The sequence below is a fragment of the Ictidomys tridecemlineatus genome, chromosome 8 (assembly GCF_052094955.1).
Source record: "Ictidomys tridecemlineatus isolate mIctTri1 chromosome 8, mIctTri1.hap1, whole genome shotgun sequence".
Taxonomy (NCBI): Eukaryota; Metazoa; Chordata; class Mammalia; order Rodentia; family Sciuridae; genus Ictidomys; species Ictidomys tridecemlineatus.
Window position 1 is genome coordinate 22,950,005 of NC_135484.1, and position 25,885 is coordinate 22,975,889.

The window sequence follows — 25,885 nt, forward strand, 5'->3', positions numbered from 1 at the left end:
CAAGAGTGCTTCCTCAATCCCTCCAATAAGATAACTTTTGCTGTCAGGACATGCTTTTGTGTAACCTGTGGATCATCTGGGGTTTTAATATTAACAGCTGATGATTATGGGTCCTATTATTTCACTTTTTATCTAGAGCTCCATCCTCATTATACCTTTCATAGGTTAAAAAAAAAAGTGACCTTTTATTCAGGGGACAGTCATAGCAGGTGCTTCTTTAGAAATGAGACTGTCTTGACTGATGCTTTCAACTCCCTATGACCCAGGTAACTTCTGAAGCCAGTAACCAAGGCAGAACAAATAACCCTCCAGAAGCCACTCACCAGGTGCTGAGTCTATTCTAGGTCAGAATTTTCAAGTGTTTGACTGGAATTTACTTTCAGGTTCAGGCTCGATATTGGCCACGCAATCTAATTTACAAAGAGATTTGTAGAGTTTTCCACAAAGATCATGAATTTTTGAAATGATAACAAATCACGTGATGATAAATAAGTGATAAACTACTCTGTTAAAGTAAAACAAAGTAATAAGATAAATCACTACATATAATGACAACAAATAGGGCCAGTTTTCCTGGTTCCCACCATTTTTATATTTAATTTTCATTAAAAGTGACAAGCCAGAAACATAAATAAGTCTTCCACAATGTCATGGTAAAAGGCAAAACCTTTTTTTTTTGTAGGTGTAAAAAATATTACTAAGAGGGAAAAATATACTCATCACTATATTAGTTTTTATTAAATGGAAAAATAGAAGCTCTCAAGGAAAGGACCTATGAGGCATAGGAATGATAACCAGAACTCCAAATGTGAGCAGAGGCCACAGAAGAGGAAGGTGGATGCTTACTCTGCAAGTGGGTGAGGTTGATAATGCTTTGCAGAAGTGTGCCCTGCCCCATGCCAACCCAGAAGTCTCAACTGCTGAAAATATCTGCATAAACATCACTAATACAAATACAGTAAAACTGAATATTCCTCTCCTGCAGGCCGAAGATATTCCAGCATATGTCACAGATAAGTTGTGTTTTAGAAAGCTTTATTGACTTCTTGGTACAGCTAGTAAAGTCCTGGTAGTTCTGGAGCACTGTTTACTGTGCTTCAAATCTATTCCCAGTTTCTTAATTGAATGAGATAATTTAAAATTTAGGTATTATTTACATACATTAAAAATAAACAGATTCTATGTATACTGTTGGCTGAATGTTGATAAATGTGTATCCCTATGTAATTATATCTCAATCAAAATTTGAACACTCCCATCAACCTAGCTTATCTTACTGTGCCTCCTTCTAGTCAGTTGCTCCCTGCAGGCAATGAATGTTCTGATTTTTATCATTAGAGCTTAAAGGTGCCTCTTCCATAACTTCACATAAACAGACTCATGTTGTATATACTCCATGTCTTGTCTTTGATCAACATGTTTTGGATATCTCCAATTCATATTGTTGCATGTATCAGTAATTTGTTCCACTTTTGCTAAGTAATATTCTATTTTATGAATATACCAAAATCTGTTTTATCCATGTCCATTGATGAACATGTGTAATTATTTTCAGTTTGTATTTTTATGTAAAAAAAATGATGCTATGAAATTCTTGTAGATCCTTTTTTTTTGAATAAATGTTTTCATTTCATCTGGACAAATACCCAATATTATTACAGTTTCTGTGTGTGTATTACTGTGTAAGAAACTATTTCACTGTTTTCCAAGTAGATGTATAATTTTACAGTTTTACCTGCAATATATAAAAGTGCCAGTTGCCCCACATCTTCACCAGTAATGGTAATTTCAGTATTTTTAATTTTAGCCAAACTTACGGCAATAAAATGGTATTTCCAATGTTCAGAACAAGATTCTCACTACTCAAAACAAGTTTTCTTAAGCAAAAGTATTAAGTGCTAGAATTAAAGAATGCTACATAAATATATAAATAATCATTGAGCATCATATATATATATCATGAGAATATATATGCACATAAAATCAATAACTATTATATTCATGTTTGTATCAAATTATAAAAAGAATAAGTATTAACTGATTTTGTGTTATTAACCAATATATTCTTATTATTGTGTTAGAAACACAATAATGTGATGAAAAGAGGAAACATCTGAATTTAAGAGTAGACAGATTTCTATCTTAATGCATTTGTTTTTACTAATTTTTCATTCACTTACAAAATTATTTTAAAAAGCATACTCATAGTTTTATGTCTTGTTTTTTCAATTAAATTTTAATTTTTATCCTATTTCAATAAACAGCTAAAAAATAAAGATAGTATTCATTAAAATAAACCTTGAATAATGCAAATACACCATAATTACGAATCCCTTCTGGTTGGATACTGAGGTTATCCTTAATATGTAATTATAATAATTATTTGTCATGAAAATCCATACGTGTTATTTCTTATAGGTGCCTACTGATTTTTAAAAGTTTGATAGCTATTATAAAATGTATTGCTTTTTGAAAATGTCATACTATTCTTTAACATTTATAGAAAGATCAGTATTAGCATAACAAATTTACAAGATCCTCTCTCAAGTTATTGGAGAACTTCAAGTAAATCTGAATCACATCAATTTATTGAATAGATAAGAAATGAAGTTATTTTTTTATCAAGTGACATCTGGGTTATGCAACCAGAGAAACCGAAATCAAATTGCTAAAGTAGCTACCTCTAATCCCTCTCTATCTGATTTTACCAGGAACAGTGGAACAGTCATACACAGTTTTTACCATGTACATTAACTGTATTCTCCTACCTATAGCCCACAGGGAACAAAGCCCCAGTATACATTGAAAAGATATTTCCAACTGGAAAAGAACATTTTTGCAAGATTTCATTTCAGAGTCAGCATTTCAATTCATGTTACAAATTGATCAAGTTACCAAGAACCAAATTAACAGGTTTATTGATATCCAAACCAACTATTTCACTTCAGTCAGTCTAGATACATCAAAAAATTTCTTGATGCTTGATACATACAGTTCAAGTTTAAATAGAATCCAACTGTTTAAAATTTTTTTAAATGTTTCTCAAAGGCATAGTTTCCTCTTAAACAATACAGAATGCACTTTTATTTTTAAACTGAAATGGCCCTAATTTTCTGATTTTACTTCTGCCTTAAATTAGTGAGATTTAAAATAATTTAAGGTACTATACTGTTACTTTATCAAATATGTAAAATTCTACTTTAAGTGAGGAAAACAACATTATTTGTGATAATTTTTATTATTACATTTCCAATCCAGGCTTTTATCTCCACCTGAAAATAAAACTTGTTCAACTTACATATTCTGCCCTAAAATCTAAAAAGACTTCTATTTTAACAAAGCATAATAAATTGTTTTTCTGACCAAAATAGTAAGGCTTTAATTTTGACACTAAATATTTATATTTTATACATCTCTAATTCCCCAAAATGGGAGTTTTCAACTAGGACAAAAGTCTCCAATTGAAGATCCTTCCAGATATAGTTACATACCACATAACATCTGGCCAACAGCAGACTGCATATCTGATGGTGATGCTGTACAACTTCATCACCTGGCGAATTACATCATCATCCTTGGTCAGTGTAAGTACACATTATGGTATTCTTACAACAATAAAATCACACAATTAAACATTTCTCCGAATGCATCTCCAACCCTAAGTAATGACTGGCTTGCTATAATCAAAACACAAAGATTAATATAAAGTCAAGTCAGGCATTATGGACAGAGAACAATGATATGTCTTTCTCCAAGTTTCACTTGAACCAACCACCTTGCAAAAAATATCTTAAAAATCGTCTTACTGAAATATTTAACAGATAGAAATACTGACAAGCACTGAAAAGGAAAGAAATAAAGAATAGGAAATGAAACCAAGTAGCAGAAAAATCAGGTTGTAAATCTCATTGAAATGAGAAGGCACCAAAAGGAACAATTTGAAGAATATGAAAAACTTCATGCTTTTTAAGTTACCTGTAAATATTCTAAATTCTAAATCATTAGTCATTTCATTCGGAGACACAATTTCATCCTAAGCCAGACTTTCTATGAAGAAAATGCTTTTTGATCCCATTAGTATCAAACATCACTGTAGAAAATATGCCCTGAAGCTAAATCCCCAGCCCCTGACTACTTTCAGAAAGATAAAAAATAATAATAAAAAGCTTTGGAGAGGTTCAGACTATTCAGGAGATCTTTAGAATTTTAGAAAACTATAATTATTCACACATAACACAGTTTGATACAGGCATCTTGAAAACAGGACAATTTATTTTTTAGGACCAAGAAGTAATAAATTCAAATGTAAACTACTTTTTCAAGATATTTGGAAATGATGGGAATGATGAAGGAAAATGAAGCCCTAAAAGAACAAAAAAGTTAAGGGAAGGGGGAAGTTCTGTTTGTTTTGAAAAACAATGAAGATGTGTGTGGACTAAGCTAGGCAATGTATAAATCAAGAGAAAAAGTTGAAGACACAGATGATGGTGTGGAGAGAAGAAGGGAATTGGTGAAACAATTTTAATAATTGTGGGGTTTTTTTTCCATTTTTAACCAAAATAGATTTTTTAAGTGCACATTTCAATAGCAATGAGATTAGCTTAGCACTTAAAAAAAAAAGGTTTCCACAAGAAGCTCATTTCTTGGAGCAACTAAAAACATTTAAAAAAAAAAAGAGAAAGTATTCTGGGTACTATACTCATTTACAGCAGTCACTTTCCTCTTTTGGCACAAATAATTATGGTAAAGTTTTATGAAATTTCCTTTCTCAAATAGTTGGCTTTCCACAATGAAAGAATTGACTACTTTTTAAAAAATCCATCATTGTACCTGAGCTAATTTCTTCTCTTAAATAATTGAATGTCTATGGCAATTCTATCTTTGCTAAGCAATAATATACAAATTCTTCAATTTCTATAACCACTCAACAGTTCACTGAGCCTTGCTGTTCGACAGGACGGATAGAACATTACAAAGCCAGTGAACCCCAAATGTAAGGATGTGGACTCCATCCTGTGAGCAAGGAGAACCGTCAAGGGAACTCAATCAGGGCAGTGGCATGACTCCACCCATGGTTTATCAGAAACCCTGGATGCAGAGATTTCTCGGAGGAGCCTGAGAAGACATGCAAAGGAGATAAACAACTCAGAACCAGCAGTGACAAAGACAAAGACATATTTCATTCCGATTCAGCAGCCTCCAGTCACAACTAAATACGGGTCCACGTAAGAAGGAACAGGCTTCCAGGGTGCCTGAAGCTCCACGCCTTTTTCATGCTTTTCTGGGTCAATGCTGTTCAATGAGGAAACCAAGGTTGCTACTTCTGAAGCACAATAGCATGATGGCAGAAAAAACATAAGACCACAAATTCAACAAACAGCAGCCAATTCTGCCCCTGAGAAACCTAACCATAGCCCCAGAAAAGCTACACATATCTCACTGCATTCTGGATAGTGGAGTCCAGTCTATCTCCCTTCCTGGACTAGAAGTTTTTATTCAGTTTTGTCAGCACTGTCCCTCACGACAGCCTAATCTGTCCTCCCACTTACCCCACTCCTTGTCCTCTTCTGCAGAAACTCTTCATTCTAGGAATAAGAATTAATGGTGTTTCTACAGAATCATTTTCAGTGCATCTATGAATTTGCACCTGCCTTTGCCCTTTCTTTGCCTATATTCGCCCCTCTCCATTTCCATTCCCATTTTCCATCTTCTCACTTTCTATTATCACCAGGGCTGATACTCTTAGGGTACAAACCACTCCCCCAGTCACAGAAGTTTTACAATCAGATTAACTGTAGATAAATCTGATAAAATATTCAATGATGAAGCTATAATAGTTTTTAAATATTTTGTCCCTGCTAGTAGTCTTCTCCTTGAAAACTATTAATCTCCTATTATCACTCCATGTCATGTTTTCTACTAAATCATGCATTACAGTGCATCATAATATTTTTATCTTCTGTTGGTCTCCCCAGAAAGCTATCATATAGCTTTGCCTACACGAGAGAGAGAGTCCGGCAGGTAAGCAGACAGACAGACACACACACACACACACACACACACACACACACACACACACACACACACATCAAATGTTACAATGTTATTATTATGTAACACCTAGCTTTTAAATGAGTTTAAGAGAAACAATACTAGCTCTATGTTCTAACTCCTTTTAAGTTCTAAAAATGCTCTCACAAATCTTGAGTATACTTAATAATAGTGATATACTGATTAAGAAGGCCTAATTCTTAGACCAGCTAGGATCTTGCTAAGGAAATAAAAAATCTCAATACAGAAGCTTAGGAAGAAACTCATCTCATTCTCACACATGTATTGGGCACATCTTTTGTGGTGGCACAATCCATGGTCTTAAATTTGCAAATGGACAAATGGACATCACCTTAGATACAAGCAATGGCTTAAAATTCAGAAAGAACTTTCTTCCAAAATGGTTCTAGAAAAGACAGAAGTTTCTACTACATGCAAGACACGTAAGCAAGTCAGATGAAAAGTAATGAGCTTCTAACCAAACACCAACTAAGACATCAGGATTTACCATATTGGAGGGGAGAAATGATAAGTCAACTTAGCAAAGTCTCTGATAGTAAAAACCACAAACCATATTGTTTGTTAAAATATTAGGTCTTTATCAGTGTTAAAACAGAAATTTTATGGTCATAAGCTTCCTACAAGTGACAGATTTTCAGGTTATCATTCTAAAGAAAGATGAGACTATCTGCCCAAATAAAAAGCTGATATTGACCTCTGAGGAACCCTCTCAGAGACAAGTGGTACACACAGTCTGATAAAAAGAATTCAGGAAAAAGTGGAGGCATATTTCCACAACCCTGGTGTGCATACCTAACTCTCATCCTTAAAAAAAACCACCATGGCAAATTATCTCCAAAAGTCTAACTTCTTTCTGATAACAGAATTATTGCAGCCACTGAAATCACTGTGATCAGAAACTTTCATCTTCTGCCTTAAACTTTGTCCAGTAAGCTCAGTAACTCAGAAAAACTATTATCTATATACAATGGAGGCTAATATCAATTGTACATGATGCTGTACTTCTGGATATATATTTAATGCATAAAACAAATAAAGAAAGAAGAACAGAAGAAAATAACTGTGGGTGTGTATGAAAGTGGTGATTAATATGCACAAAGTGTTTTCCTTTTTCAGACCTGCATTTTACTTTAGTAATATTCTTTGAATTTTCAATCAGGTAAAGAATCTTCTAAAAGAAGGCTTCTGTTATGGAGAAGCCAATGCTCATACTTTTTGCAAATTCCCAAATAATACTGACTAGTACAATGATATAATTAATAAAAATAAAAGATTCTTATTTTATTTATTTATTTATTTGGTACCAAGATCCTTATTTTAAAATAAGTTGACACAATCTATTGTCTGAACTCTAATGTGACACTTTCTAAGTTAGCTGCACCAAGCTTGGAATAGAATGTACCATTTTTGAATCATAACAATTGATTTACTGAAGAAAATTTCATAATTTTTTACAAAGTCTATCATTTCTAAACCACAAGTTTAAGACAAAGCTGGTTTAGGCATGACTCCACATCAAGATATCTTGACATGAATCACATCATAACAAACTATTTTTCCGAACAAAGATTTCACTCAGATGATTAACTATAAATATTTTAATCAAGATAATTAATCTTAACCATACAAGTATTGCATTAATATAGCTCTCACTGGGCTACTGCTTCTTGAGATTTTTTTTTAATCGGGAGGTGTTTAATTGTCTTGGTTTGATGGAAGGAAAAGGATACTTATGTGACTTCATGATCACTGTGGGATTAATATATTTTCTCATCTAACCTCCAAACTTTTCTCCAAATGCAGCACCACCCTGTAAACCATAATCTGGAATACATTTTCCCTCTCTCTCTTTTCCACATTCTTACTGAATATTATATTGCAACTTTAGTAAGAACAATGCCAAAGAGCACAAATTCCACTTGCTGAAAATAAAAGAACTGGTCATTTGAAAGGGGTGGAAAATCTCACAACTACCAAAGTCTCAGAGTTGATATGTCTAGAGTTCCTTTCCAAGTCTAGAGTTCCCCTGGTTTATTTTGTCCAAGAAAGTTACCTGACCCATCTCTAATTTTAGTTCGGTATAAAAATCAGCAGCTAAAATTGAAAGGCACTACATAAAGGAAAAATTTCTGAAATGAATCAAATAATTCATAAAACAAATAAAACTGTGTATACATTAAAAAAAAGATATTGTAAATCATACACACCCCATCTATGATGAATCTGTAGGCTGAAAACGTCTTCAAGGTTTCCAGTACAAGCTCATCCTCAAAACATTTCTTCATGTGCCAGTCATCCATGGTGAGGAATCTGAATGGAGCCTTTATTTTTCTGACAACCAATTACTAGGAGAGCCATTTGGTATTTACAGCATCATCTCATTGGTCCTACCACTGAACTTAGGATGTATCTGTTACCACTTTGAAATGACTACTCTTCAACTAAGAACCAGTATCTTGTTCATACTGACTCCACTACTTCAAAGTAAAATACCATTCCTCTCAACCAATTTTTTACATTAGGAAACCAACCTAGATGCCCTTCAGTAGATGAATGAATAAAAAAATGTGGCATATATACACAATGGAATATTACTCATCAATAAAAGGGAAGAAAATCATGGCATTTGCAGGTAAATGGATAGAGTCAGAGAAGATAACGATAAGTGAAGTTAGCCAATCCCAAAAAACCAAATGCCGAATGTTTTCTCTGATATAAGGAGGCTGATTCATAGTGGGATAGGGAAGGGAAGCATGAGAGGAATAGATGAACTCTAGATAGGGCAGAGGGGTGGAAGGGGAAGGAAGCGGGGGCATGGGGTTAGAAATGATAGTGGATGAATATTATCATCCAAAGTACATATATGAAGACACAAATTGGTGTGAATTTACTTTGTATACAACTAGAGATAGGAAAAATTGTGCTCTATGTGTGTAACAAGAATTATAATGCATTCCACTTTCATATATAAATTAAAAAATCGATACTTATAAGCAACCTGCTGTCATATATAAATAAAAATCGATATTTATAAGCAACAATAATATAGCTGACACAAAGAAAAGGCATCCATACTTGTAGCCGGTCCCTAAGGTGTCATCAGAGATGGCTCAGGAACATTCCTGAGACTGTTCAGGAATCATCGCCATCTTGGCTGGCCTGGTCTAGACATTCTGTGGTCACCAATGCTCTGGAAATTATGAAAGCCATGCCTAGAGGCAAGTGCAATCTGACCTCAAAAGAGGACTATGATGACATCCTTCTCTTCTTCAGATTTTCTAAGTGGTTTCAGTTTTACTAGTGTCCCCATCACAGTGGTTGGTCAGTTGAGATTGTCAGTGTGGTGACAAAGTGAGTCACCCCATTCCATGTTTAGGGAAATTGACTTTGACTCATGTGTAGGAATTCATACTTAAATATACCAAATTAAGATCATCCAATGGGACAAGAAGGAAATTAAATTCCTCAAAGAAACATTTGGACATACCTGTATACAACTTTTTAAGCTTTACTTGTCTATCACATCAGTTCTTTGAAATTGAGGTCTAGAATGGGTAAATGGTCCATTTTGGGTGAAAGCTTCAGACAGTAATTTGAAATACCCTAATCAAAACATTCACACATACATTCAAACACACATTTATCACTGTCTGTGAAATAAGTGGCACAATTATAGTCTTAATTTTGACTTTTCAGATCCATTTAGTGATTTTAAGGATATACTAATACTACAATAGGTAAAAAACAAGTTGCAGATCTATGAAGGGTTAATTTTCCTGGATATCTGAAAGCCCTTTAATTAAATATAAAAATATGTGTGCAGCGCCTATTTAATATTTAAATGGAAATGATACTAGAATATAATCACTCATTCTATGACCATGAGAGAGCTTAAGACAAAAAAAGCACAAGATTCCTCCCACCCAACTGCCTGCCTCCTAAAACCATGCTGTGCTCGGGGCTAGAAACAGCTACTTCAGGCCAGACTGTACTTTCAGAATCACTTCCCCATTTAGCCTCTGATGTCTCCTAGATAGCAAAATAACACTGGGCCTTGAGACAATCTGCTGATGTCACTGATTTTCAGGAGAGAAGAGAGACTCCTCCCTCGGTGCTCATGACTAAGGCCATCTGGGTGGAAACAGGCTCCTGGTTGCTTAGGAATTCACTGGCTCTTGCCCCTTTGTTTCCCACTCAGAAGTCTGATTGGGATAGCCTTCATCTTCAGAGTCATGGAGTGAAAAGGGGTTATTATTTGAAACATCTTTTCAAGATTCTTATCAAGTGAAGAAAGAGAGTAACAGTTAAGTGAACTCACCGAAAATTAATATTCTCATGCATTTCAATGGATTCTCTGGTCTTTTATTTAGTTATTTATTTAGTGGATTTTTTTTTAAACCAAAGAATTCATCAGGTTTTCTTTTTTTTTCAAATTGCTAAAGTAATAAATGCTCATTGTACCAAGGCAAAAAATTCAGAGGTACATAAAGTTCCATTTCTTCTCCCTTCTCACTCTAATCTATGTCCTTGAGATAACTCTTCTGAAACACCTGATTGTGCATCATCCCATGTTTTATTGTGTTTAGATAGTTTTATACAAACATGTACACAATGTATCCCAGTTTTATAATACAGTCTATTACAAATCTTGAATAATCTCACATTGTTCTATTTTTTGCTTTTCAACTTGACTTTATCGTAACGGACAACTTTCTAAGCCAGTGTGTACATTTTTATCGTTTTGTTCTGAAGGGCTGCACAGTATTCATGATGTGAAAGTAAAATAATTTATATAACCATTCTTTTAGTGAATAATTAGTATTCTATAATTGTTGCTATTACAATGCTACAATTAAAATATTTCTGAACATTTTATTTTTATAAGATTGAAGCCTACATGTGGGAGTGCTATATCAAACAGTGTACACATTCCTAACTTTTAAGACACATCCAATTATTCTCTAAGACAATGCCAACAGTGTCAGTATACATCCTTTGCTCAATGGCTTCAGCCATCCTGGATGGTATCAATCTTTCCAATGTTGTCAAGCTAGTGGGTAAACAAACAATCACATTTTGTTGTTTTAATTTGCATTTCTGTGGGACCAGTATAAATATCCAATTGTTATTTTGTTATAATTCTTATTAAAAGTTACATTTGTCATGGATCAAGAGAAAGTAAATTATCTTTCCGTTTTTTTTTTTTTTTTTAATCCCTGGAGGCAAAAAACCTTGTGAGTTATTTGCTTGGTTAGTGTTCCATGAAAATACAATACTAACTTACCTAAAAGGAGACTTGATATTGGAATCCTGTTACATGAATGAAACCATGAGTGTTATCAAAACTAAGCTATAAGATTTTAACTTTTGGTCAATCTGAATAATCAAATGAGACTTGTGAATCTTCTAACCTAGCTGTCATAATCAAATTAGCAAAGCATTAACAATCAAGAAAAGAGCAAAATCCACCTAGATTACCACTCTACAGTGTGACGCCATGGGAGTGGGATGGGAAGGGTCATCCAAGATAAGGAAAATGAAATTGAGATCAGAGTGTCAAAAGAACCACACATGTTCTTAGGGAGAAAAGAATATGTAGGGGTTAGGAACAAGAGGATACTGCGGAGGCATGGCCAAGGAACAGAAAGGCCTCTGTGTCTAGAAAACAGGGTGGAAGAAAGCAGAAGGAGAGCACAAGGGGATATAAAGATGGAGGGAGGAGCAGATTTGGGGCAAGGAGGTGGAGCCAAGAAAACTGTCTGCATATGTGAGTGCGAGACCATTACATATCCAGGGTAGATGAGCATCAGCACTAGGGAGGTAACTTCAAAGCCCAGGCAGGAGCTGACTGAAGATAAGGACTTAGGAGACACTGGAATCCAGGTACCCTTTAAGGACCCTAGACCTGAGTGAGATCATGTAGGGGTCATTAGAGAATAAAAAAATCAACAGTGTGTATGTGGAGCTGGAACATCACAGTTAAGAACTAATTATTCTTTAAAGATATATTATTAAACTATGATTTGTGCAAAAGGTAAGGCTTTAAAAATTATGTGTTATCTTAAGTTGTCATATGTACTATTTTAAATGAATTGTGACAGAGTTCATTTTAGGAAGCCTATTGTTGAGTTATCATGTGAAACAAAACCTTCATATTAAAATGCCAATAGTAATTAGGGGAATAAAGGGAAGGGACAAGAATGGGGAATAGGAAGAACAATAGAATTAATTGGACATAACCTTCCTAGGCCTGTATTTGAATATACAACCAAGGTTGCTTCACATCATGTGCAACCACAGAATAGGATCCTAATTAGAATAAATTATACCCCATGTATGTATAATATGCCAAAATACATTCTACCATCATGTATATCTAAAAAGAACAAATAAAATTTTAAATGCCAATCAATAACCTCTAAAATATTTTTGGGAATTCAGTTATTTAGGTGTGAGGTGGCAGCATTTTAAGTGGATCATGAGTTGAGAGACACAGAAAATGTTGTGGCTTCACAAGTGAACACAGAGACTGTCAAAAAATTCATTTGATGCACACAAGAAATATCAGTGAAAAAATGTTTAAAAGGAAAGAAAACCTTCAGTGAGAGAGTAATTTATTCCCAAGCCCCTGAGATGGTTGCCTCCTTACTTATACACCCTGAAGACTTCTCTTGCCTCCTTAGCCTAGTCCCAGCCTAGTTCATTCCTTTTAATTTGCCTAAAAATGCACGTTTCTTTTCATTTATTCAAAAGACTGAAATTTGGAAATATGCGTGTATCAGTTAAAATGTTGACATCTAAAACATAAAGTCCCAATTGAGGTCCTTTGGTTTAAAGAAGCCTGGAAATTTTACAAACGCATGACCTAACAGAAATGAAAGTAAATAGATCTCAACTAATTTTCATCTCATAATTTATCTTACATACATGTGTAACTGGTTCTTGAAGGATCACTTTGAAAGTTAAGAATATTTCAACACTGCATCACAAAACTGAAGCTATGTTTAATTTTCAGGTCTCTTTACAAGTGTCTTTCCTCTTCTGTCAATGACAGGAACAGAAAGAGAAACTTCATAATAAAATACTAATAAATACACACAAAAATTCATTCAATGATCAATTTTGCTTTGGAGACTTTACACAAGTGCGAGGGATTTTCCAAGTAAGAACTGAAAATCTTAAAATAATCTGTGGCTTGAAAAAAACGCATCTACATATTAAATAAGTGATCAAAGAGTAAGCAATTTTAGCAGATAATCCATTCTTATGATTCTTTAAGTGTATTATTTGTAATAGCATAGATGCATTATAAATATGAAATTTAGAAATATTATTAATTCTAAGTGGCAAATACATAGGACTTCAAGAATAGTGGTTTTCTAAGAGAATATAGTAAACTGAATAAATAAATCAAGAGAAAATAAAGAGTAAAGCCAAATAGATTGAAGAGAAATATAGTTTGTTCAGTGGCAGAACTAAATGAACAATTTTCTTTTAATTATTCACATCCCTCAGTCTGATTGACTTGTTTTATAATTAGCTGTTTATGGAAAACTTACTTTTCAACAGCCAAAGGATCTTATTTCAAAGATCAGGAAAAAAAAACTATAATTACAAAAGTAGACACTTTAATCCTAAAAACACTATAATTAAAACTAACTTTTTAATTCCAACTAAACTAAATAAACCATGTCATCTGAAAAACCATTTCAAATTCCTATTTCATATTATAACATGCTAATAAAATCAGGATGAATGAAACTAGCAAAATCTGCACTTTGCCACAAATAACTATATGAAAACTTGAAAAAAGAACTAAGCACTGTATATTTATTCAATAGTAGGAGAAACAACTCAACTTTTTTAATGTCAGTTGGGGAGTTATCTCATCACTCAATATGGGCCAAATAAATAAATAAAACGAGAAGAAGGATGGCAAAGAAAGAAACTCATTAGAAAACAAAACAATGATCAAAGTAACAGTATTTGCACAGAATTCAGAGAGGCTTGAGACCAGAGGCAGACAAAAAAACAAAACAAAACAAAACAAAAACCCTGAAAGAACAGAAACAGAAGAAAAGACAAGGGACAAAGTTAAGCAGCACACTGGTACGGAGGACAACAAAGTCATCATTCACTTCAGGCTTCAGAGAGTCTTACCTGAGTGAGGACCGCAAATGACACACAGGGCCAAGAAGAGAAGGTGAGAGAGGGGACACAGCTTCCATTTCCAATGGCAGCTCCACATTCTACTTGAGTGAAACATCCTGCAAAAGAAAGAAAGGCGTCATCCGACACTGTACCTTCATTATGTCAAGGTCATAAGGTGGGCTCCAGCAGCGACTGGAAAGAACAGAAACCTTTTCCAGACTTGCTTTCGAATAAAGAAGGAGTATATTTATATTGATGGATTGACTGATGTATGCTGGGGATCAAACCGAGCAGCTGGTGTGTGCTACACAAGTGCTCTACCCCCTAACCACACACCCAGCCCAAGAAGAAATTTCAATGATGACAACATCCTAATCACCTTCTTCAAAGTGGCAAAAGAAAAAAAAATCTATGCATTTTATTTGACACTTGATGACATTCGCCTAATCAGAACACACACACACACACACACACACACACACACACACACACACACTAGGTGATTTCTGGGTGAAGATGAGTAAAGAAATGATTCAGGAAAAATCATTATTTAAAAAAAAAAGAAAAGAATTTCAGTTTCAGTCTATTCTGCCTCCCCAATTGCACACCCATCTAGGTAGCAAGAGGATGTTTATATAGATCTCTTCCATAATCTCCCCAAAATGTCAACTGTAAGGAAACACTTTCATTTTATAGCATGTTCTGCTTTATAGGTATTTAAGTAAGATTAAATTGATTAAGGTCTTTCCCTAAAATGAGGCAGTGAAGCATTAATATTTGAAAAAGATTGATATCTTATTATAATAATAGATACTGATGTTTTTAAATGGCTAGAAAATGCCAAATATTACAGACACTAGTAAATGACATATAGAGGGGAGCTGTGTAGTAACTCTCAAATACTCCTTGTGCATAATGGTCTCAGCTTAAATTTATAGTCATATTTAATAAAACTTTAGAAAGAAACATCCATATAATCTTTGCTCAAAATAGTAGTATGATGTATTTCATTGATTCAGCACCTTCAAAATAGGCAAACCAATTAAGGGGGCAGTGAGTCCAAAATCCAGTTACCAGTAAGGGACCACACAGGGGTTGATGAGCAGGAGAGATATGAGGAGGCACTCAGGTAGTGAAACAGCAGTATAAAATCTCCAGCTCTTAAATTCCTGGAAGAGAAAGCTAGTTTGCCTATAGAGGTAACTGACAGTCATTTCTAAAATGAAGAGTAAACTATAAAAATACTTGAGGGTCAGGAGGCTGAGTTAGGAGGATAGAGAGTTCAAACCCAATCTCAGCAAAAGCAAGGTGCTAAACAACTCAGTAAGACCCTGTCTCTAAACATAATACAAAAAAGGGCTGAGGATGTGGCTCAGTGGTTGAGTGCCCCAGTATCCCCACCACACCCCCCCCCCAAAAAAAAGATACTTAAGGGCCACTGAGAAACCTTCCTTAAAGTCTGAAGATTGCTTACCTGGGTAAAACCTATATAGTAACACAAAACCCGAAAAGCACTAGAGGAGAAATACTTGAATGAGCAAAGCACATATCAAGTGATTCCTGCACTTGCCTCATGCCACCATTTTTTAACTGAAGCAAAGGCTACCTCATAGCAAACAGAACAAACATTAGAGTCAGAGAGACCTGGGCTCTTCATTTAGGAACTGTACAATCCTTGAAACATTTACTTTATCACTTGAACTTCCTTTATTTCATCAGTAAAAATAAGGAACAGCAATATCCCTAGTCCAAAGAGTTATTGAGATGATCAAATAAGATAATGTCTTGACACTCAGTGAGTGTTCAGTAAATATTAGCTATTGTCACCACCATCCCAGACTCTAACATAAGTGTGATATTCTGTTTACAGTGAAAGCCAAGGAACCAATTTAAACAAGAATGGACAACAGGCTTAATCCTGTCAGCCAACACCAATCAACTATTTTATAACTACTTCTAGAATCACCTGGGAACCAAACTCAAATAGGTTATTCATGTCTGCTAGGAAGACAGTGTCGGAATCTCATGTCAGATTTTTATATTTACTAAACCTGAATTTTCAGCAACAGGCAGCTTTATTGTTGAAAATTCTAAGCTAGGACAAGGTTAAGATCTGAAGGGACTATTTTGTATGGAAGATGATAATGTTTTTGAATTCATTCACCCAAAATATCTGAAGCTAAAATCAGCTGCTGCAAATGAGAATCATGCTTTAGTAAGTCAGTAATATTAGATGTGGACTTTGGAGCACCACAGACTTACATCCTGGTGCCTCTGTTAACTTGTGGTTTGGGGGCAGGTTCTTAAACTCTCAGCTCTTTTCCTCATCTGGTAAATAGGCTACCAAATTACCCACCAAAAAGAACTGGAGACAACAGTTCATGCATTTATTTGGGGCTTGTAAAAGAGTAGGCTATAGTCCTGTCTCATAGAAACCTCACATATTTGGAAGAATAGTCTGTTTTCTATTGATGCTGGATGAATAAGGTGTTCCCCATTCATGCTGTGAATGAATAAACAGGCTTCTAAAACAAAAGTACAATTATATATTCAAAGAAATTTAGAGCTGAAGTCTAACCTCATTTCACAGAGGAAGAAACTGACATCCAGTAAAATAAAAGGGGAGACCAATCAAGCCTGGCTGCCAGCCTTCCAGATATTAACAGAGAGAAGTATCAGACCGAGAGAACTAACTCCGAGCTTCTTCCTCTTCATAACACATGACAATTCTCCTTTATCAATATGTGAATGATGTCTTTATAGTTCCCACATGGTCTAGCTAACGTTCAGGGAATCATGCTCCTGAGCTTGGCTTCTCAATAGAGTTTTATTTATAATGTTTTCATGTAACTTTTCCTTTGCTATAAAAGGTTCTGACATATAGGGATTCCATATCCAGTCCTGGTTTTACCAAAGCTTTCTGAAATCCTATCAGGTAATGGCTTCAACTGATGACCAAGGCTTGATATATTCCAGGGCTGCTCAAGACTCCGTCAACTCAGACAGAAAAGAAGCCCAGGACCAAGAAAGCAATTGTAACCAGACATGCACCACATGACCCACCAACTTTCATCCATTTTACTGTTTACTGAAGAACAGAAAAAAAAATAAAGTAAGAATAGAACAGAGGAAGGAAAGCACTATGGGTCTTCTCAAGGGATCACTTGGCCAACACACATCCCTGAGATTTAAACAACTTTCTCACAAGAGTGGAAAATCCTGGGTTACTAAGGTTCTCAATAGGAACTATAAAAAAAAAGTATACATGATTGTATCATTTTTATTGTGGCCTCAAAGTTCTGTGGAGGAAAGCAGGAACACTGTTAAGTAAAAGAGAGCGGTAGATTTGGATAATCTGAAAGGAATCTTAAAATTATATAATATATCATCTCATAGGTGAGAAAATTAAGATACTAAACTATGTGCCCAAGATCACAGAATCAGTGGTGACACAGTCCAAAACTCTTTGTGTTACCTGGAATCTACTCAGCTCCTCTACCTGTATTGCAGACTTGTTCCACTTTTCAATATGTATAGGCTACAAAACACAACATGCTTGGGTCCTGTTTCAGAAAGCTTTAAAAGATAACCATTTACAGCAATTAATTTAAATCTAAGTATAACCCTCTTGAAGGCACAATTTCATCCAAATTCATCACTGAAATAATCTAAGAAACCTACCATCTTGCATTTCTCTACTCTTAGTGGTTTCCCCCAAAGTCACAAATTAAAGAGAAATTAGTGAAGAAATTTTGAAGTCAGTAGAAAAATTGATATAGTACTAATTTTATTATCACCAGCAATAGGAATCACTTCCTTGCCCATATCCCTACTGTGTTTCTCTGGCAAATCTTTTCATAAAAGGGGTTGAGTGAGTGGCAGAGAATACCTTCATTCTTCAAGAGTGAAAAGAATAGCAATTTAGTTTATTCAAGTCTGTTCACAATGGTATTTTTTGTTCTGGTTAGATATCATGTTCCCGAGCATAAGCAATGTATCAAAAAAAAAAGGAGGAGGAGGAGGAGGAGGAGGAAAGAAAGTAAGAAAAAGAAAGAGAGAGAGAGAGAGAGAGAGAGAGAGAGAGAGAGAGAGGGAGGGAGGGAGGGAGGGAGGGAGGAAAGAAAAAGAAAAAAAGTGCCATTCTACTTTCAGGGTAAGTCCTTTGAGGATGTTGGGTTCACTCCCACTTCAAAAACACTGGCTTGATTCTCAAAATCTTCACAAATCTTAAACATTATTTAACAGTAAAATGCATAATTGACTTATACGATAGGTGAGATTAAGTCAACCTAGAGAATTACATTCATATACACCAGATGAATACAGGTAAAACAGGAAATTGGAGGCAAGAGAGGTAGACTGATTCTGATTTTGTACTCTAGTTTTACAAAATCTTCTTAATGGGTATCCTGGGTAAAAGGTATGTGGAATCTTTATGCATTTTTGTCTACAACTATATTTGAATCTATAAATATCTTCACATTTTCAATTAAAAAGGCAGACCTGGGAGCTCTGTCGTATACAACTTACTCTCAATTGATTCTGAAAAACATTACCTCTTATAAGAAGAGAGTAATAAAACAATTTGAGTCAATATTTATAATAGATGGTCCTATGTAAAGGGTATACAGGCATATTCCTTGTATTATTTGTATTCTTGCAGCCTTCTTGTAGATTTAAAATTATTTCTGAGAGAGTTAAATGCACACACTGATGTGTATCAGTGTTTTTATTTCATGACAACTCATTTCTGTTATTATTGCTTTAGTCATTGTAAGTTTGATAGAAGAAGTAGTGTGTCATTTGGATTTGCTTTATTTGGATTGGCATGTTCAAGTCATGTGTATACTTTTCTATTACAATGTAAATATTTCCCTGACTTGTGATTTTTAAAAAAAAAAAGATTTTATGTTAAATGTTAAGCCTTTGTCTTATTTTCTTATTTGCTTTGTTTTAAATTAATCTTAAAGGTTTTAAGACCTCCTAAATCATTTGATTCTGAGTAATGTTTTTAAAAGTATGAAAGATGGTACTCAGGAAGCCACACTCAAGTTTTACTGCTTTTAGTTGCAACTGATATATCCTTTAAAAATTATGACTCCAGCCAACTAGTATACCCTTAATGTCATCTTATGTAGATAACATAATGTCATTCAATTAGAAATGAACATGGAAAGACAAAGTTTTTGCCCATGTATACCACACACTTTAAAGAGTCTTTATTTAGTCTAAATTCTAAATAGTTTCTTTAAACTTTTAATCATCGCATTAGAAATATAAACACTGCAAGATACACAGGCAGTTATAAAAGTGGTCAGTTTTAAAGAAGCATTTGTCAGTTTATTTTTAATATATAAACTGAATCTCTTTCAAATCATTATTTCCAGAAATCAGAGTGACGTGTCCAGTTAGGCAGTAAAACTACAGGCTTCTAATATTTCCCATAAGCCAACAGACAATAGCCTCATTCACCATTCACCCTGGAAAAGCACAATGCCATGTAATTTATATAAGCCATAAATGGAACAGTAGCTTCATGTAGCTTGAGACCAACTAATGCAAGTTTGCTAAATCTATTCAGTGTCTCAGGATATGAAAAAATACATAGTCACTAAAACTCCTAAACATATTTTAAATGTATAATCTCAGTATTTGAGTGCAATAATATACAAATATTCTTTCTCTTAAAGGAATGGACAGAATATACATTTCAATAGTTTGTGTAGTTGAAGCTACTAAAATTTAAAAGATAATAAGATTATGTCCTCCATTTTCAACAAGAGAGTAGAACTATTTACATTGTAAAGGTTGGCATTATTTCCACATAACATGCCAATATCTAAAAAGTATCATAACTTCTTAAACTGTTCCACATTAATTATAAATAACAAAATAAAAATTAATTACAATCTGGAAATAGAAAAACTTTCAGTCGAAATACCTCAATAAAGAAACACAAACGTTGTCATTGAATATTAATGCTTTCATTCTAACAAAATCTGCATTTTAACCACATAGCATTCAAATAAATTATATAACTTAATTTCATTATCAATAATTTTATATTACCTGTTGATCAGTCTCACATCCTTTATTTTAAAAGTTGTATTCTTTTTAAGTGTAATATGCTTTTCCCCCATAAACTATCAATATCTAGGAAGGCTGAAAGAAAACTAGATAAACATCTGCTGTTAAAAACCCTAGAATATTTTCAGGGAAAACTGAAGTTGAAAACAAACTCATATTCATTCAAAAGTAAGTTGCCTGTATGAGAAAAAGTCTTATGTTAGACTATTGGCTGTATTCCAAAATAAATTCTTTTGAATTATACCTTACAGATTCCACTGGCATCAATGAAGCTTGAAAACTCACAGGTGTGGAATTAATAAAACTAAGTGGTTCGTTTCTAATTACAATGCACACTACCAAGAACAGACCAGCAGAGCGCTTGTTGGTACTAGGCTTTCTCCTCCTTTAAAAACGTGTGCTGGGGGAGGGGGCGAGGGGAGAGTGCTGGGAAGGAGGGAAAAGCCTTTTCCTAAAGCACTAAACTGAAAGGAAGCTCAAGTGGAACTGAATTAGGATCCAGTAGTTGGTGGAGATAAAGTGATTATCAATTTCTAGAAACTCGTACCTTACTTACTAGAAGTGGGTGAAATGTCTGTCCGGGTGCTTGCCCAAGAACAAATAAAACTCCAGAAGGAAAATTACATATTACAAGGAAAAGTAACTGCCTAGTTGGCCACAAAAATAAGCTTGGCTCTTCTGAGAAAAATTTTCGTTTTTCCATTCTGGAAGGCAGGCAGTGGTGCTCAGCCACCCTTTCCCAGGGTCCTCCAAGGCACCTCACCGCTTGGATGACAGTTCCATAGAAGCTCAGCCTTTTAGGTTTCTCTAACAGTTTCAGTTCCCACAGACCCCACTTACAATTCTATAGGACGTCTCTATCACATAACATGACATATTCATTAATTATTTTTAAACCCCAAAGCACACTGAGAACATTTTCTTAAGGAATAAAAAGAAAGCAAAAACACTATTCAAATACCCCCAGAGATCCAAGAATAAGTTCTACAGTCAATGGTGACGAGGTGCAAAAATCAACATTTTCTGGGAATTCCAGTACCTTCCAAGTCCCCAGGTGTTGATCCTGTAGCACGCTGGCATGGCAGGGCCCGGGCCCAGGACTGATCGCCCGTCGGTGCTGGTTACTCCTTGTTTAATTTGAATCGAAAACACGTTTTCCCCATTCTTGAAACCCTGCCCTTTTTATTATGCTTTCCGCCGCCCAAATGTGAGGTTCACCTCTTGCTGGGGGGGGGGGAGAAAGCCGCACACACAAGTCACAGCTCCGTTTGGCAAAGCTCACTCCACAGTTCCCCGAGGGGCAAAGTGAAGACAAACCGGTTTATTATGTCAATGAAGCTGAAGTCCTTCACAAAATCATTTAGTTAGCAGAGTGGGAAGGGGGGGGGGAGCAGAGAAGGTGTGAAGGAATTCTGGGCTGAGAAGGGAGGCTTACTTACATGTTGGCATTACTGCGCAGAGGTCCCCTGAGGCCTCTTGGTCATCCTCCACCACTTGCGGCGCTCCGCTGCCCCGAGCTCCACGCTCCTCCAAGGGGACCCCTGCGCCTGGGCCGAGCGTGGCGGCTGGACCCTCCGTCACGCCCTTTCTGGAGAGTTCATCGGGTTTCCCGGCAGCTGGCTGCTCCACGCCCGCGCTCAGGGCGGCGCAAGGTGGACCCCGGGCGCGGCGGAGTTCAAGAGCGAATCCTGTGCGCGAGGGGGCGGGCGGGCGGCAGGTTCCTCCTCGCCCAGAAGTTTCAGAGTCAGGGCGAGACGCTGAGGCTGCAGGGTCAGCCTCCCAGACCGAGGAGTGCGACCCGCGGTCCTCGCCCCCGCTGGGTGAGGTGGGTCTTGGTCCCCCGCTTTGGGGCTCTGGGCTCCCGGCTTGCGCGAGCCGCTGTCCCCCGGCCGCCGATCCGCCCGCGCTTCCGGCGCCGCGGCTTGACCGGAGCCGGGGTCTCAGGTGCGGCTGTCCCGGCTGAGCGCGGCCCTCGGGCGGCTCGGGTCTGGGCGCTCCGCGGTGGGGCCGTCCCTATCGCGCCGCTGCCCCACCCAGGATCGTCAACCCGAGGGCAGAAAGGGAGAAGTCGCCCCGCTGGGCGGGCCGGGCGCAGGCAGCAGGGAGAAAGTGACCGCGACAGCTGGGGGTGGGAGATTGGCACAGAGCCGGGCGCAGCTCTCAGGCAGGGAGGGGATAGGGCAGAGCCCGAGGTCACCCAAAGGCAGGAGTGCTGAACCCAGTAGACCCCCGGCGAAAGAAATGAGAAGCTCGGAATGCAGGCGCTCCGGGGGGCATCTCCTCCCTGCCCCCGGCTGTTGCACGCCCCCAGCCAACTTGGGTCCCCGGGTCCCCCTGAGGGGCTCCTCTCTCAAGCTCCGGAACTGTAGCTTTACTTTACTTTTCTCTTTCCTCTTTTATACCCCCCCACCCACCTGATCCCCCCCCTCTCCTCCACCTGATTCCCCCTCCCCACCACCTTTCAAAAAAAATAATAAAGAAATGAAGGTATATTAACAAGGACTTGGGAAAACATTAACACATTTTTTTGAGCAGTATTAATTTGCCAATGCGAATCCAGCTACTTACTGCTACCTGCCTGTTGCTCCTATACAGTAGCTGCCCTACTAAAGATATGGACACCTCCCCTTGGAGCCAAGAAGAGAGAAAAGGGGCTGACACTTGTAAGAGAGTCCCTTCCCATTGTGTATTATCAGAGCTAGTTCATAAAATACTAGATACAAACCTTCGGGTGCCAGATCTGTATGAACATCCAGAGCCAGAAACAGCCTACCCTGCCCAACGTGTTCAAATGCAGGCACGCACAGGCCATACCCAGACGTGCCATAGAGATTATTTATCTTTGATTGGCTAGTGATAAAAAAAAATGTTGGGGTGGAGAGAAAAGAACAGGACTTGAGAACAGACAGTTACAGGCAGAAAGAAAACTGGACCTCTGCCACCAAATCCAGGGGCTTGACCAGGGTGTGTTCTACTTGTCTCTTTTATCAGTATTTATTTTGATGAATAAACAGGATTAATAGAGACTTTGCATTGTAGCACTTAAGGGAAAGCTGAAGTTCTCTAACCAAGCTTCTGTTACTATGAACCCCAGAGATAGATGTAAGGTCTGCACAAACCAGTTAGAAGTAACCAGGGGCTATGGCCCAGGTCCCCAAACTCCCAATTCAAGTTGGTCTCTTATACCACATTGTCCCAAAGAAATTTCTTAAGTTCTACTCAGAATTTCTTGAAAGTGACATCATTTCACAGTTTTGTGAGTGAAATGATGAGCTCAGTGTCTTTCAAAAGACTGCAAAGTAACATTTAAGGATATGGTATCATCTGAAGGCTTGACTGGGGAAAGATCTGCTTCCATATTCTTAAATATAATTTTAAATATAGTTGATATATAGATAGATAGATAGATAGATATGTGTGTATACGTATATATATCTGCATTAGTCAATGTTCTCCAGAAAAACAGAACCAACTTTGTGTGTATATGTACCTAGATTTATTTTAAGGAATTGGCTCAGGCTATTGTGGAGGTGAAAGTCCAAAATCTGTTAGGAGAGGCCAGCAGGCTAGAAACTCAGGGAAAAGGTGCAAGGGGAGCCTGAAGGCCATCTGCTAGCAGAATTCTTATGTCCTCTAAAGAGGTTGGTGTTTGTTCTGTTAGGCCTTCAAATGATTGGATAAAGCTTCCTGACTTATTAAAGATAACTTTTTTATAAGTCAATTGGTTTGAGATTTTTGTTTTGTTTTGGTTTTGTTGTAGTTATTTTGGTACCAGAGATTGAACCCAGGGGTGCTTAACCACTGAGCCACAAACCTAGCCCTTTTTATTTTATTTATTTATTTTATTTTGAGACAGGGCTTCACTAAGTTGCTGAGGCTGGCTTTGAACTTGTGATCCTCCTGCCTCAGCCTCCCAAGTTACTGGAATTATAGGTGTGTACCCCCATGCCTGACTAAGTCCATCGGCTTTTAAAATAATTGTTTAGAGTATTTTTAAATTTTATTTTCTGTTTTATATTTTGACAAGTTATATGTTGATATAGGGTACAACTTGATATCTTGATTTATGTATACAATGTTAATAATTAACTCAAGTTAATTAATCTATCCATCACCACACATATTTATCATTTTGTGTGTGTGGTGAGAACATTTGAAATTTACTCTCAGTAATTTTGAAATATACATTTTTATTAACTATAGTCACATGTTATGCAAATGATCTCAAAATATATTCCTCCTGTCTCATTGAAACATAATGTTCTTTGACCAACTTCTCCCCATTCCCACTGACACCCTCTACCATTTTACTCTCTAATGAGTTTAACTGTTTTATATTTCACATACAAATGAGATCATGTGGTATTGTTTTTTGTCTATCATCAGATGAATGGATAAAGAAATTACATTATATATATATACATATATATATAGCACATTCTTTTATGCATATATATATGCACAATAGAATACTATTTAGCCATACAGAAGAAGGAAATGCTATCATTTGACAACGTAAATGAATCTGGACGACATTATGCAAAACCAACTGGTGTGTGTTAATCTCATCCAAAAAACACCTCCATAAAAACATCCAGAATGATTTCTGACCAACTACCTAAACAGCATGACTAAGCCAAGTAAACGTGTCAAATTATGGGCTGGGGTTGTGGCTCAGTGGTAGAGGGCTTGCCTAGCATGTGTGAGAGACTGGGTTCGATTCTCAGCACCACATATAAAGAAATAAAATAAAGGTCCAGCAACAGCTAAAAAATATTTTTTAAAAATTCCAAATTAACTATTACATTAACCAAAGTCAGTTGGCATTCTTTGAGAAGATAGGAAAGTATTTTCATGTGCCATTACATATATTATATATTAATATCAATTATGTTCATAATTTATGCATTGATATTTTTATTCAGCCATGTGAATCACAGCAGAAATATTTGAATGGGCCTTTGCCTGTCCTTGGTCAGTTAGGTTAGCAACATCTGTATATTTTGAAAGTTCTATCCTCAAACTAAGGATTTATTCTTTATTTGTGAAAGCATGTTAAGGAAATGGGGTGTCTGGTAGAAAGTACAGGGTCTCTTAACGCAATACACTTGGGTTCAAACCTTGGCCCTGAAATTTACCAATATGATGAAGTCAGCAGTGTAACTGTGTATTTGTAGACTGATTTGTAAAATCACAACAACTGTACTTAGAATGTTTAACTCACAGAGCTTTTGGACAGATTCAATGAGCTCAGGACAGAGAGCATTCAGTGAATTTCCTGGAATTTGGTAATATCAGTTGCCTCCTCCTGCCCCACATATCATCTCATCCTAGAACTGAAGTGCCAGGACCACATTCCTCTGCATACAGGAATCTTCTGAGAACATTCCAGGCAAATGAATATTGGACATCTGCTTGAATCCCTTAACATTGATGAACACTCAACTATGAGAAACTTCCTCTTTCCATTGATTGAATCTAACATTCATGGCTTCGGCTTCCATTCAGAACAAGGACATTCTATCTTCCACAATAAGTCTTTCAAATATCTGAGGACAGCTATCATCTCCCCCTC

The 25,885-nt window shown here is 36.4% G+C and overlaps 1 protein-coding gene across 5 annotated transcripts in view; it reads right to left on the minus strand.

The window, feature by feature from the left end:
- Adgrg6 (adhesion G protein-coupled receptor G6) overlaps positions 1-22,045 on the minus strand; it is a 135,409-nt gene extending 113,364 nt beyond the window's left edge. Inside the window, exons 1-2 of one of the 5 annotated variants that reach the window (XM_013362642.4) lie at positions 21,750-22,045; positions 14,233-14,339 (exon numbers count right to left, since the gene is read on the minus strand). In XM_013362642.4, coding sequence (XP_013218096.1) covers positions 14,233-14,339; positions 21,750-21,751 — 109 coding nt within the window. In that variant the 5' untranslated portion in view covers positions 21,752-22,045. Of the gene's footprint in view, positions 1-14,232; positions 14,340-21,349; positions 21,512-21,749 lie in introns of those variants that run through there. The other 4 variants (XM_040283390.2, XM_040283392.2, XM_040283393.2 and 1 more) reach the window with 4 other exon arrangements.
- Positions 22,046-25,885: the final 3,840 nt, after the last annotated feature.